Source organism: Strongylocentrotus purpuratus, unplaced genomic scaffold (assembly GCF_000002235.5).
Source record: "Strongylocentrotus purpuratus isolate Spur 01 unplaced genomic scaffold, Spur_5.0 spur5_scaffold_12, whole genome shotgun sequence".
Classification (NCBI taxonomy): domain Eukaryota; kingdom Metazoa; phylum Echinodermata; class Echinoidea; order Camarodonta; family Strongylocentrotidae; genus Strongylocentrotus; species Strongylocentrotus purpuratus.
In genome coordinates, this window is record NW_022145597.1 from 17,159,615 (window position 1) to 17,174,205 (window position 14,591).

Below are 14,591 nucleotides of genomic sequence, written 5' to 3' on the forward strand. Positions count from 1 at the left end.
TATGCGTTTTGGGTACTCGTCATTTCGACTGTCAAGCGCAGAGCGAGCATGAATTATTGTGGAATGGAGGAGGAGGAAAAAACAGGGAAGGGAGAATTAAGTACAGAAAGATAGGAGGACAAATATGCATGATGATGATGACGGTGGCAAGAATGAGAAAGAAAGAGAGGGGGAGGGGAGAGAGGGGGAGAGAGGGGGAGGGGAGAGAGAGAGAGAGGGGGGGGGGAAGAGGGGAGAGGGAGGAAGAGGGGAGAAGGGAAGAGGGTGAGAGGGGGAAAGGTGGAGAGGAGGAAGAGATAGAAGTAAGGACGAATAATACCAAATATAATCACAAGGATGTGATTATGCTTGCAAATAATACAAGAAGAGCAAGGCAAAGAAAGAAAAGGTATATTTGTGATGCTAGGAATGGAGAAATACAAGGAAAACAGGATAGGAAAGAAATGTAAAGACACATAGGTCTATATATGAAAGGAGATGGTGTGTATGATTGTGAGAGTAAATATAAAACAGACATACAAAAATTGCTATTGATATTAACCATTTCCCAGTAAAGCCTTTCAAGAAGAAAAAATCCTCACTAAAATCACCATTTCAAGTTCAGGTCCATTATGATATCATTTGTCTAGCTTGATAATGTCAGCCACATATATAATTATTTCTATTTATTATAAGTTCTAGGAATAAGCTCTTAACAATATTCATTCTTCAAAATGTTCATTTGGGAATTGATGTATCTCTCGTCATACTGTTTGGTAGACAGAGTATTCTTCACTTAATGGCATGATTGTCTTGGGACCCATTATCTATACTTGTCTAGACTCCATATAATGGCAAAATCCTTTTTCAATTTCCTCATATTTATTTCTAGGTCAGACCATGCAGGGAAGCACCTGCATGGTCTGACCATCCATTTGCAACAGGGGTGGGGTAGATTTATGGAAATAACAGTTCATGCTCATCAACTATGTCATAACTTCAATTAAGTCACTATCAATGTTTACCCAGGGATATGTAAATTTTCAATTCCCTGATTTACCTTTGATGATTCTGTTTGAGTAGTGTTCAGAGTCAGATAAGAAAGCAACATAGGACAGAAACTATCCACAAAAAATGACAATGGGGATGTTCACATACAGTGCAATTAATGAGCTTAAAACTTCATTTTCATCACATGAGTTCAGAATCTCACTTCTTGTGCGTGAGTAAAAAAAAATCTTCTCCCAATTGTGGATGCCATTTCAAATTTGGTGAAAAAAGACTGAGATTATTTGCTGTATTCTCTGTGTTGTAGCGAATATCAGTTGAGTGCTTTGTATTACAACACAGTAAGCAAAAGTGAGATAAAATAATTTATCTTATATGCCCAATGTTTGAATGGACTAAGAAAGTGAGATTTAAATTTACATTGCGATTCAACTATTAATTAATGTCATAATTCTTTCTTACGGCCCATTCACACTGTTATTTTTTCTACTTGTCTGAATGAGCCACTATTGTCAGCAAGAAAGCGTTATGACATCAACAGTACTGTTTACACATCATGTAACTCATCACGCAACCTTGTTGGATGTTGACAGAGGGCCTCCAGTTCCAGAGTAAACATTCTTGAAGATGGCCCAGCATTTTAAGGGATCACTTACATCAACTTGCATCTTCCTCAGTAGCCAGGTTCACACAACAAGCTCTTACCTCGTTATCTGAAACGTTGAGGTTGTATTTTAGTTAAGGACTGTGTGGATGCACCTGTGGTTTCAGAAACTTAAATTTCAGATGTGATTTTAAACCACAAGCAATCTTATCATTGATGTGAAAACTAAGAACATGCCGAAAAATTAAACTTTTAAAATCATTTTGTTACAAGGTACATTACCTGTGATAGCAATTCAAGCAGAAAGCTACTTTTGGTTTACATTTGATAAGACAAACAAGGCAATGGAAAACTAGAGTTAGAGTGCAGGTCACAATAAATTTAAAAAAAATTGACAATGTAGATAAATCAACAAATGACTGTAATGGACGAAAATGACTAAATTTATAGTTCAATTAAAAATTGAAATATGGGAAAATTTAAATGTACATTACAGCACTATCATCTTTTACATTTTATGACAATATTTCATGGTTGACTAAATCATCATGCCTCAAATCTTATTTGAATATGATAAACTACTGCATTTTTAAAGAATTACAATGTATAATGTAAGTGTAATACACTTCACATTTCTGTAATCTGTATCTTTTAACACGTGTCCAGTTCAGTGAATAATATGAAGGACCTATGTTGTATGCAGTGGCTATTCATTAACAAATTTAAACAAAAACCTGCTGTGGTTTCCTACTTCATATCTCAACTAGCCTTTACTTAATATAAAACTCACTTTCGATGGAAGAATACAGTGTTCCTACCATCATATTTCTTTTTATTGCTGTGTACACACGTCTCATCCTTGTTCACTTTGAGCGAAATATACAAAAAGTACTGTATATCAAGAGAATTCTTATCATGAAATCTATGCCAAATTCTAACAGAACATGTCTACAATTTCTAACAAGATGAAGGTGTCAAAATTAGATCAAAGTGTCATCTGATAGTCATTAAAAAAATCAAGACTTCTATTTTCTATCCTTTCCAATTCATCAAAAGTTAATATAAAAATATTTAATGGTGGGTTTTAAAAAATCTTTCAAATTCAGGGCTGATGACACATTAAAAGCTTAATCATGGAATAATGACAAAAAACAAGAACAATCCACTGTGTTTCTAAAGAGATGACGGTTATAAATGGCATCCATTAGAAGGGCTTTGGGTAATGATCTCCAGAGAAAACGAACCATCAATCTTGCGTAGGATCAGTCTAAGCGCTAAAAGTAGGACACCCTTTCCAATTCGTGAAATATGGGCCATCTTGGGAGGATCAATATCAAAGATTTGATGAAACCTTTCAGAGTGAAAATGGAAGTGGTTAAATTGTGCACTAGTCTAACTTTGAACTACTCGAAAAGTACATTTGAAAGAAAATCTCAGGCAAAATATCATTATTTGTTGTGTAAAAAACGTGAAAATGCGAACTTTATAACGCTACTCTTTTTGTGATAAGTGTTCAGTATTACCTACAAAATGTCATATTTTAGAGGAATATTTGCCTTCTTGTGATTCTGTTTTTCTTTGTAATTTTGATGCACATGTAACAGCCACTTTCGATCACTGAGCCTCTATGTTCTGCATATCAATTTTACTTTAATTTAGCTAGACACAAAATGTTTCTTATCTTGCTTTTTCAATATTTTATTTTTAAGGCAGTTTACTGGGTCATGGGTGTATGAAGCTTTGGAGTGTTCAGTAATCCTCTCTTAATTCAATTTGACAGGAAGAAGTCGTTTCTCATTCAGATGGGCTTCTCTAGATGCCTGCATCCCTAACTACCCATCTGTAACTAAAGCCTTTCATAATATATCATTAATGAACTTTCAAGAGTGCAATCATTGAATAATATTGACTGGCCTTGATGGAGATACCAGGAAATACTACGCTTACGGAAATGATATTGACCGAGTTGATTGCAGTACAGGCAATATATCCTTGCATCTCCCATAAGATAAGCCAGTCAATATTACAATTATTACCTATATTAACTGTCAGCTTTTGCTTCCGGAATTGGACGAATGCTGGACTTGGTGATTACAAAGGCCGGTATGCTGCTACAACTACCAATGAATGCATAGAGAACTCTTTTCAAGAGATTGAATAACTTTGCTTTGGTACGGACAATGTCTCAGGTAATCACAACGGTAACAGTCTGACACAAGACACATTTGAAATCACCTTCTTGAATACATCTGATACAACGAATGCTAATGACATACTATCAGATGGTTGTAGAGTGTGACTATTGATGCAACTCATGTCTCAGGTAATCTCAATGGTAACAGTCTGACACAAGACACATTTGAAATCACCTTCTTGAATACATCTGATACAACAAATGCTAGTAACATATACTATCAATGTGACTATCGATGCAGACCCATCTATCCTCCACTCTTCTGTCTTTGGCGCACCGCGATTCTGCACCTATAGTGCAGTCCTGCATCTCATGTGGTTTATATAGATGGCATACGGACTTCGTGTTGTGCATAGAAATGTCTCGGTATGGCAGCTTGGGGGCGCCATTTTAAAGATGCATGTTCCGTCACGTAAGTGTTGCTCTACAGAAGCAACGCATTCATTGAATCGTGGACCTCCTGATCCAATATATACATGTACCTTGTTGGTGTCTTTTAATAGTTTATGGCACGCCAGGACACCGTGACCTTCGTACTCCAATGTCAAAGGTCAAAGGTCACTGTCAGATCCCGTAGTGGTTCATCTTGGTCGCACCGGCTCGGATGGACAAGAGTGAAGCCAGCAAGAGGGCGACACAACTGCTTGCAGTCAGGTAGAACGCCCAGTCTAATGTACATTCACCTGTAGCACAACAAAACAGAAGAAAAAAATAATAGAAAATTAGTTTTGAAAAAAAGAAGTAAATTCCAAGGAATTGTAGCAAATCCATGATAGCAACTAAGGGAAAAGAAAGATATATAGCAACAAATGTATTATTTTGCTACAGATTATAACAAGAAAAATCTGTACTGAAGGGGGCTCCACCACTGACTATTTTTGAAGGGAATCCGGATTGAACATTTTAAAGTCTGTATGCATGGGTTATGTAAAACTAAAATAAAATTCAGGGGTCCGGACGTATATTTTGGGTACCCAGGTGTCCTAGGAGCCTGTCAGTGCCAAGTTCTGCAACAGGGAAAGCTAGATGATTGAAAACTCTGATTGATATAAGGTTTTCATGAAAGCTGTGCATGGGATCGTTTATTTGGCATGTAATGAACGACAAAAAATGCATCATTGAGTTTTAAGAAAACATTCAGCATTCATTATAATTGTTGAATCTCTGGTCGTTATTTCTGTCCCATTCTTTCCATATTTCTCTTTCTGTATGTCTGTCTCTCTGTCTATCTGCCTTTCATGTTATTTCCCCATTTCTCTCTCTCTCTCTGTTTCTTCTTTCATCTCTTACGTCTCTCTCTCTCTCTCTCTCTCTCTGTCTCTTTCTCTCTCTCTCTCTCTCTCTCTCTCTCCCTCTCCCTCTCGCTTACTCTCTCTCTCTTTCTTTCTTTCTCTACCTGTCTGTCTCTCTCTATCTCTCTTCAGCTTCCTCTCTTCCATCCCCCCCCCCCCCCTGCCCACTACATCTGTGTCTGTCTGTCGGTCTGTCTGTCTGTCTCTCTCTCAATCTCTCCCTTGTTAAGTATCTTTCTATCTCTCTCCTTCAGACTGCCTGCAATACCTTCTTCCTCTTTGTCTGCGGCTCTAAGGCAAAATTAATAAAGACTTGACATTCAGTCCTCGAGTTTGTAACGACCTTAACCTGATCTTAAAAACCGAATAATCCCCTCCCGACCGAGCGCTACGCAATACTGTTCATCACCATCAGTCTCTCTTACCCCGGTACTAAGTACCCTCTCCCTACTTTAAAGCGCACTTCAACGGGGTCCCAACAGCTCCTCGGCAATATTACGTACCATTCAAATGTCAACCCAGCAGGCAATTAAAAATACGAAGTGGTGGGCGAAGTGGCTACAAGCCTCCTGGCATGAATAATACGAATTCATTGCTCGAACGGCTGAACATAAAGCCACATTCATATCCACTGTATTATAGTCATGTAATTAGAGCGAATGGTGGCTTATATGTACATGTACATTCATGAATGAATGAATGAACGAAAGAGAGAGTTGATATGCAGGTAATAACGTGAAAGAAACAACAGTCATTCATAGTTCAAAAAGAATATTCTTTTTGGGGAGGGGGCTTGGTGGTATTTGCATTCATTTTCTACATGTACCTAGCCTAAATTTATAATCAGATTTTTTTGGGGGGAGGCTTAGGGGCTCAACCCCCACCCCCCCCCCCCCCTAGAACTCCTGCTCAACACTGTTGCACATTGTACCACAGACTGAGTGGCCGATTTTGTAGTTAGGAATGAACATAAGTGAGAGATTGTATTATAAAAAGAAAAGTAACCTTTTAAAGAAACGGCACATTATACAAGACAAACAAGCTCACTGAAAATCTGTACACTGTACTAGTTAATTAGCATTCTCTTATCCAAGGGAAAGTCCAGTCTGATATAAGGTGCACTTTAATAGAAGCAATACAAAGTGAGGAACAGGTCAGTGAAAGTTTGAGCAAATTCTGATAAAAAATAAGCAAGTTATGAATGTTTGAAGTGGAGATCAATCAAACACAAATTGGCAACACTGTAAAGTATCTTAATATGAGGTCCTCTCCATGCAGTTTGCTATGTACATAAAATGTCATAAACTTTCATTATAATTGTAATTGATGATGGAATAGGATTCATACAGGGGTTGCATAGAAACATACTTGCAATAATTATATTCAAGGTGCATGCATGATTGAAAATGTTCTTTTTTTTAGTACGCAGCAAATTAGGATTGGGAAGAAACTTCTCGAGATACGTCACAGAGTTGCCAATTTGTGTGCTGACTACAATCATAAGTCCTCGGACCCTGATTATCCATTTGGTCTCTCTAGTATGAATGGAGCCCACGAGCGGAGACACTTGTATCGATTTCCATGTTCAAGAGTTCATTACAATAATGAGTACTTGGCCCCTGACCATCCATTTAATTTACAGAATTAATCAGCAGAAGATGTAGCCTGGCTTTTGTTTTTGTCATGAAGATGGCTTGCCCACACCGAGGCTAGGGAAAATTTATACAAAACTTGTAATCATAAAGAAAAATTGTATAGAGAATCATTTTTCACGTTCAAGAGTTGATTACAATTTATAAGTGTGTACTTGGCCCCTGACTATCGAATTGATTTACTGATACAGAATTAATCAGAGCTCAGAATAAGCCTGGTTTTTGTTTCAGTCATGAAGATTGCCATTCACACCAGGGGAAATTTATACTAAACACGTACATAGAAACGTCTTGTAAAAAAATCATCATGTATAAGTCCACAGCTGAAAAAGTATCATTCAAAGAAACATTGTATAAAAAGGCCAGTTGACAGGATAGCTTGCCAAACATGAGGGTGTGCGAACAATATGCCCCGCCCTTTTGAATGATTTTGTACGATTCCACGTTCACACTAAATGGATCCTGATTCCTTATTGAAACGATGCTCAAACATTTTTTTTCCATGTACAATGTTCAGACTATATATAGAACAAAATCCATTAGTTATTGTAACTTAATTAATTTTGCTTTTTCGTATAGCTACGCAGTGAGATTTGCTGATCTAAATGAATGGATAGGTTGGCGACTCCAAGTACGACTTATTGCTTTAATCTCTAAATTAAGAACAGAGAGAAGATGGTTACAGGCGATTTATGCAGGAACAAATAGATTGATTACTGGAAGTAGGCTTGTGAATTTGTTCTCATCTCATTATCTATGGGGGAGCTTGTGTGAATTACCTGAAGCTGAGAGCTCCACTTATCTGGGAGTGATAGGGACTTCAATGGTTAGTTCATAGTTCATAGTTCATTTTATTTCTTCTTTCACAAACATTTGTGCATAGGATTTCAAAAAAGTGACAGGCACTGCAGATTATCAATATACAAACTGTAACAAACATAATTTGAAGTGCAATATTAATATTCAACACACATCTCTTGTTATTAACTAAAGGAATTCTATAAAAAGTTACTCATGGTTCCTCAGATATAAAAGTGTCCTCAAAACATTGTTTAGAGAAATGCTGGAGAAACTTATCTAGATAATGAAAAAGCCTACTGTACTTTTGTTAATTATATTAATACAGAGCTCACAAATATTCAAGCAAATTGTTTTCACGCAGTCAGGATAAATGTATTCGCAGGTACATTGCAGCAGATCTATCGAAAGCTTTTTTAGAAAGGATGAAAACTCTGTATCTTTTGATTTTAATTATCCTAGTATATTGATAGAAATTATGGCATTTATTTCTTCTTTCACATCCATGTAATCTACATTATAGATAACTGCATTTCCTTCATTTTGATATTCATTCTCTCTTGTTCGGAATACGATTTTATAGTTCTTTAAGTTTCCTTGGTTAACTGAAATGACAATTGTAATAAAGAGAGGAATTGGTCATTTATATACCATCACCCTATCAATAGGTTATCCAATCACATCATAAAACCTGCAGCAAGTGCTACACTGTCTACTTTTGCAGTGAATCACAATATTCATTACATGTTCAACATCTAAGTTTATTAATGTTTATACATTTTTCGCTGACCTTCAAAGAAATACATGTCCAATTACATCATGAAACATGCAAGAAGTGCTATGCTTTCTACTTTTCAAGTGTATTACAATATTTATCTGTAATGTTTATCATTGTTCGCTGACCTTCAAAGACATACATGCCCATATTCCTGAATGCACCCACAAATACAGGGCTGAAGAAATCTTCATTATTCATGCGCTGCGGCAACCGATTTATCGAACATGCGAAGGAGCTCGATATTAATTTATCTATTTAGTACGGACGGAGTCTGAGGGCTCCCAGAGAGACAATCGAACTGGAGACAGGGGAATTAATGATCAATTCTTAGGATGAGCGATCGATTAATAATTTAATATCAAGCTGGATTGAGATTGGACTTCTTTGGCCTTTGTCGTACGCACATATAAATTATCTACTGGGAGTTAGAAGGGTATATGAACTCAATATAAAAGCATGTGAGTTAACGCCCTTCTGGCTCTACGGAAAACTTTCGACATCAAGTTGTGCAAGATATGTATCGTAGTGTATGTGTACTATCCCGAAACCCCTTGTAAGGAACTCAAGTCCAAAATTGAACATTATCCAATGAAAATACAACTTGATATGGAAAACTGAATTAATGTAGAATACAAATATACAGGAATAAGAAGTATTTACCCTTTGATTATTCCACAAAAGCAAATTAAAACCTCATTTTCCACGCCCCTCAAATTAGGGGTCAATTAAAGGGGTCAAATTTGCTAAAGTTACAGTGAAGACATAACATGTGGACCCCATCGGTTCACCTACATAGCTGAGGCGATGAGCCATGCTTAACTAATGCAAAGTCATTGTGAATATGCGTACTCCACGTAAGATGTTGTCATCAAGTCGATGGCACGTTTTTAGGTTGACAACTTCTGATTTTCAAAGCTTTAGATTTTGAATTTTCAGAGAGCAGATACTCTTCTGACAGACACCAATTGCAACTAATTTGTTCACTATATGGGCTGCAGCATTCAGATGTGGTGTTTTTTTTTCTTGTGTGTTCTGTTGACTCAATTTTCTGCTTAACTTGTTGCAATTCAGAAAAGGTTTCTTCATTTGCAGCAAGGTTGGGGGAGGAAAGACTTGTCTTCTCCTTTCTGTATTTGTACCTCTCTCTATACGAACTCCTGATCTCTACTTTAACATTATGGTATATTCAGCTCCCCTCTCTCTGTCTCTCTCATAATCTATCTTCTCTCTATTCTTCTTTCTAATCATCTCTCTAATTCCCAATCTAACCCCCCCCCCTCTCTGTCTGTCTGTCTCTCTCTCTTTACAATGATCTTTCTCCATCTCTCCTCTTTCACTATTTCTCCACCTTTCAAAATCTTGATCTCAATCTTGATATCTCTCTTCTTTTCTTTCTCCCCTGCCTTCGCCCCCTTCTCTCTCCATTTCAATTTTTCTCTCACTGTCTCTCTTATCATCTACCTTCTCTCTACTCATCTCTCTATTGCCCAGCCTACCTCTCTCACACTCATTCTCGCTCTCTCTTTCTCTTGCTCTTATCTCTTTCTCCAATAATCTTTCGGTTCATACCTCTTCCTCTCCTTCTCTTTCCATCTCCCTCCCTCTCTCCATCTCTCTCTCTCTGTCTCCCTCCCCTCTCCCTCTTCCCCTCCTTCTCTCCCCGGCCCCCCCACTCAGTGTTATTTAGGGTACGCATATGCGTGTTCCAACCGACCCCCCCTTTTCAGCAAAAGTCCGGTGTGTAAAGTCAATACGGCTCGACCTTTTTCTTTTGTATACGAGCCTTTTTCCGGACCCCCCCTTTTCAGCAAAAGTCCGGTGTGTAAAGTCAATACGGCTCGACCTTTTTCTTTTGTTACGAAAAGGACATTTTGGCAACACGCATGCGGTCATTTTGAAACCTGAGTGGGGGGGCCGGGCTTCTCTCCCTCTCTCTCCATCTCCCCCTCCTCCTTCTCTCTCCCTTTCTCGTTCCAATTACATGTCTGACAGGCCTGGGGCGATCAGTATAGGAATAGCATGTAATTGTCCCATCAGCTTGTCACAGTACCTATGATAGTACGAGATTACATGTAGGTGGGGGCCTTCATCACATCATCGAACAGTTCATCTCAATCAAGAATCTAGTTCTTCTAATACATGTACATAGCATCCAACTCCCACTCACAAAACTCATGTAGGAATGCCCCTTTCACAAGTACCCTAGTGCACATCATAGCAGTATCATAATAGGTGCATTATATAGGGGTTTATGAAGGAACTGAACCAATAACCTGCATTTTTCAAGTTCAAGTTCACTTTATTCCACGCCTTTCACCAACCCATGCTACTATGATGCACACTATTACAATAAAGCAATAAGAATCGTGTTCACAGGTGTTGGATGTCTGTATTCATATTACAGAACTGAAGCACTATTTTTCATGAGAACCTTTTCACAAACCCAGTATCATGTGGGGGGAATTGAGCAACCTTTGTAACTCCTTTTTATTGAAATGGGTAGGATAATGCAAAGGCCACATCAATCTCTGCAACCCCCCCCCCCCCCTCCCTCTCACTTTTCAATTAATGAACAACAGTTTTGGAATCTCATGTAAACTGAAAACACTTGCTGAAAAATTTCCCAAATTAGAAGCTTATAACCATCCTTGTTACATGTATAGATGTACATTAGATGTGGAGTTGGAAATCAAGTGCCCTTCAACAGTTAGGAAGATTCTATAACGAATTTTATAAAATCGAATGATCAATTTTTGTCTGAATAGAAAAGCTGGACACAGACACTACACATATTAATGTAAACATACAAATTTCCAACAAATATACTTATTACTGTATCACTTTCGAACACTCTGGTTCCAATCCTGTAACCTTACACATCATACGTTAAGAGTCACATGGGCGAATTCTGTGTTTAAAGGGCAATACAACCTTTGTAATAAGATCATTTGAATAAAATCAGAATTACAAGATAAACAGAATGGCGAAAGTTTGAAATGAATCGGACCAATAATAAGTTAGTAATGCTTGAAATATGAGATCACTACAGCTATGCGAATCTCCAGCTGGTAATTTTGTCAGTGGATTGTGACGAAGTTATGGGTAACTTTCTCATTTTTTCCTCCCGGATTTCATTCACACTTTCATCTGTTTGCTTCTCTGATTTGTCTGCTTTCTTCTAGAGTAGTTTGCTATCAAGGTTGGATTTCCCTTTAAATATCCATATAGGAATATCTGAAATGGTCTATTATTTTTCTTTCCGATGCCCCATTCCCTTTAAAATATGACAGAACATCCCTCTTGCTCCAATATCAGATTATATGAAAAGGTCTACAGGTGTCCTAGACATGCTTATGGTGGAGCCATATTTTTTTATCACCAGAGTCAAACTTTCTTGGTTGTTATTTCGTGACCCAGCTAAATGTGAAACAGCTTGCAGGAAGGTGTCAAAAATTAATCATCTGGCGCGGCACTGAGGCTACAAGAAAACAAGACCTGCTTCAGGCAAGCATACCTATAAGCCCGTTTTCATCAGCTTGAGATTGCCAAATATCTCGATCCCAAATTATCCAGTTAATCTGCGTCTCCATCAGCCCGCAGTTGCAATTAGCAGGATATTTGGTCGAGATAATCATCCCAAGATATCTTGGTCTAGTTTGCAAAATATCCTGCTTTTTGTCCGGTGCGTCTTCACCAGCCCGAAGACTCGCACTATGCGCGAACGCTAAGCAAAATATCTCAAGCTAATTTCTCTAGCTCGAGTTTCGAGTTTCGAGGTCGAGTCAAGAGCTGACGAAGATGCGATTTGTAACTTCAGGCTATTTTCCAAATCAGAAATAGCGGCTATTTGGCAATCTCGAGCTGATGAAGACATACCTATAAGCCTCCTTTCACATTTGGAAAATCAATTTCTAGCCATGCATTTTATCAACAGGGCTGCCTCTAATAGTGCAGAGTACAGTTAAAAAAGAGAACTTTTTGTGTGCATGAAATGTTTGTGAATTTCGCAAGTGGTTTAGGTTCATGAAGATTTCAAGCCACAAAATAACTGGATCATAAATGCCACAACAAGGAATTTTTGGTGATTTGGCCAAAGTTCCATGCTGTTGAAATTAAATGCTGTTGTTATCAATTTGCCAAAGTTTCATGTGATGAAAACGTTTGTATTTAGAGTTTTTTTAATTTTCATGCTACATGTACATTATTTGCTATTACCTGGTGCAGAGAGAGAATGAATGTCTGTATAATGCTGTATTCATTTTGATAATGATGATGTTCTAGAACAAACAACCAGATAAGTCTTATGATTGCTAATTGAGACATTTGCAGGTCCTTCAAATATACAATATAAAATTGTTGATACACTATTAACTGGCCTGCATTTTTAGTGAGGATGCAAATGGTTCCAGTGAGCTTTGGTAAAAGTACTAGAACAGTGAGATAGAAAGAAAGAGAATGAGAGAGAATGAGAGAGAGAGAGAGAGAGAGAGAGACAGAGACAGAGACAGAGACAGAGAGACAGAGAGAGAGAGAGAGAGAAAGAGAGAAAGAGAGAGCTATTGTGGTACAGGTGTGTTGAATTCCACTGACCTAGATTGGTTTTTATTGAGCCAGCCCCTTGGCAAAAGAGCACTCAACTCCCATTCTTCAAACTGTACATCAACCTGTAGCAAACATTCCTTTACAAAATAGATGTTTTTGATGTGTACAAAGTTGTCTTCTTAGGCCCATTTACATTACAGAAAAGGTAATTTGAAAAAACAAGCTGTTTTTTATGAATAAAGGTGAGACTTCCTTCTAGAAACTGTTATGCATTGCTATCAATGACATTCACTTATCCGGAGCCCCTTTTTGAATTTTGAAAGCTAAAAAAAAAATCACTCAACAGTTCCGTGTTAGTTTAAGGCAGAAATAGGCTATATGGACCATTGGATAAATAATAATAAATCCCTGGGAAAGTTGAGCTTAAAAATATGTTTCCTGTCTGTGGGCCTCTAAATATTTATAGGCTCTGGCACTGGAGGGCTAGAGTTCATGAGAAAAATGAAAAACAAATCATACTTTTTGACAGATGACAAATGAATGTAAACGCAAGAATGTCAAAGTGTTAGTAGAAGGGGTATTCTGACTTTTACTAAGTTTTAGCAAATAATTCCTCACATGCTAGATCTAGATTGTGTTTCCTTCTCATTATTTTACTCTAAAGCTTCCCATTCCTCTCTCTCTCTCTCTCTCTCTCTCTCTCTCTCTCGTATTTCTTTATGATACTCACTATTTCACACTCTCTGTCTGTCTGTCTGTCTGTCTGTGTCTGTCTCTATGTCTCTCTTTGTTTCTCATCCTATTCATCTCAAGCTATTATTATATCTCTCCCTCATTTTTCTCTTCTCCAACCTCCCCTCTTCTCTCCCAACTGCTCTCTTTGTTTTCCTTTCTCCTTCACTTCCTCATTCTTCCCCCTCCCGCTCTTTCTCCCTCCCTCTTCCTCTCTCTTTTTTCACTTTATTTCTCTCAAGCTGTCCTTATACCACATCTCTTCCTCATGTTTCTCTACTTCTCTCTCACCTTCCATCTTCCTTCTCTCCCAACCTCTCCCTTTGATTTCCTTACTCCTTCATTCAACCTCTCCCTCCCTCTCCCTCTTCATTTCTAACTTTATTCCTCTCAAGCTGTTCTTTCACGCTGTCCTTATAGTAAACACAACTCTTCCTCTTTTTTCTCTACTTCCTCTAGCTCCCACCTTCCCTCTTCCTTCTCTCCCAATTACCTCTGTCTTTGCTTTCCTTTCTCCTTCACTTGTTATACTAATTTTATATCACAATCCATCTACTCAGGTAGGTCTTTCATTAGTGTATGTGCTTAATAAAAATGAACACCTCAGTAGAACAAACAAAACATGAACTAAACTGAACCTCTTGAACCAATACACTTGTTTGAACATGTCAACTCAATCAACACAATTCATAGTGTCAATATAGAGTTGCCAATTTGAGAAGGGCAGGGCATTCAAAATAAAAAAAAGATTTACCTAAGTTGAACGGCGCTGACGTTCCTCCGCATGCCTCTTTGACCTGTATGTGACTCCATCCATTCGGATATAACACACATCCAACTGCAATAAGAAGAGCTGTAAGAATAAAAGAGAAAGAAATGATTTATTTAATATCATAATTAATAATCAATAGTTCAGAAGTAATCTCCCTATCACATGTAACACAGGAAACCACCAAAAAAGATCAAAATGTTGGCAAATCAAATTGACATGAGCCTGATATGCTTCAGACGT

The 14,591-nt window shown here is 37.8% G+C and overlaps 1 protein-coding gene across 1 annotated transcript in view; it reads right to left on the reverse strand.

The window, feature by feature from the left end:
• Positions 1–3,286: 3,286 nt before the first annotated feature.
• LOC763427 (LHFPL tetraspan subfamily member 6 protein) overlaps positions 3,287–14,591 on the reverse strand; it is a 47,045-nt gene continuing 35,740 nt past the window's right edge. Inside the window, exons 3-4 of the mRNA XM_030981952.1 lie at positions 14,334–14,432; positions 3,287–4,468 (exon numbers count right to left, since the gene is read on the reverse strand). Of these exons, the coding sequence (XP_030837812.1) occupies positions 4,350–4,468; positions 14,334–14,432 (218 nt within the window). The 3' untranslated portion in view covers positions 3,287–4,349. The remainder of the gene's footprint in view (positions 4,469–14,333; positions 14,433–14,591) is intronic.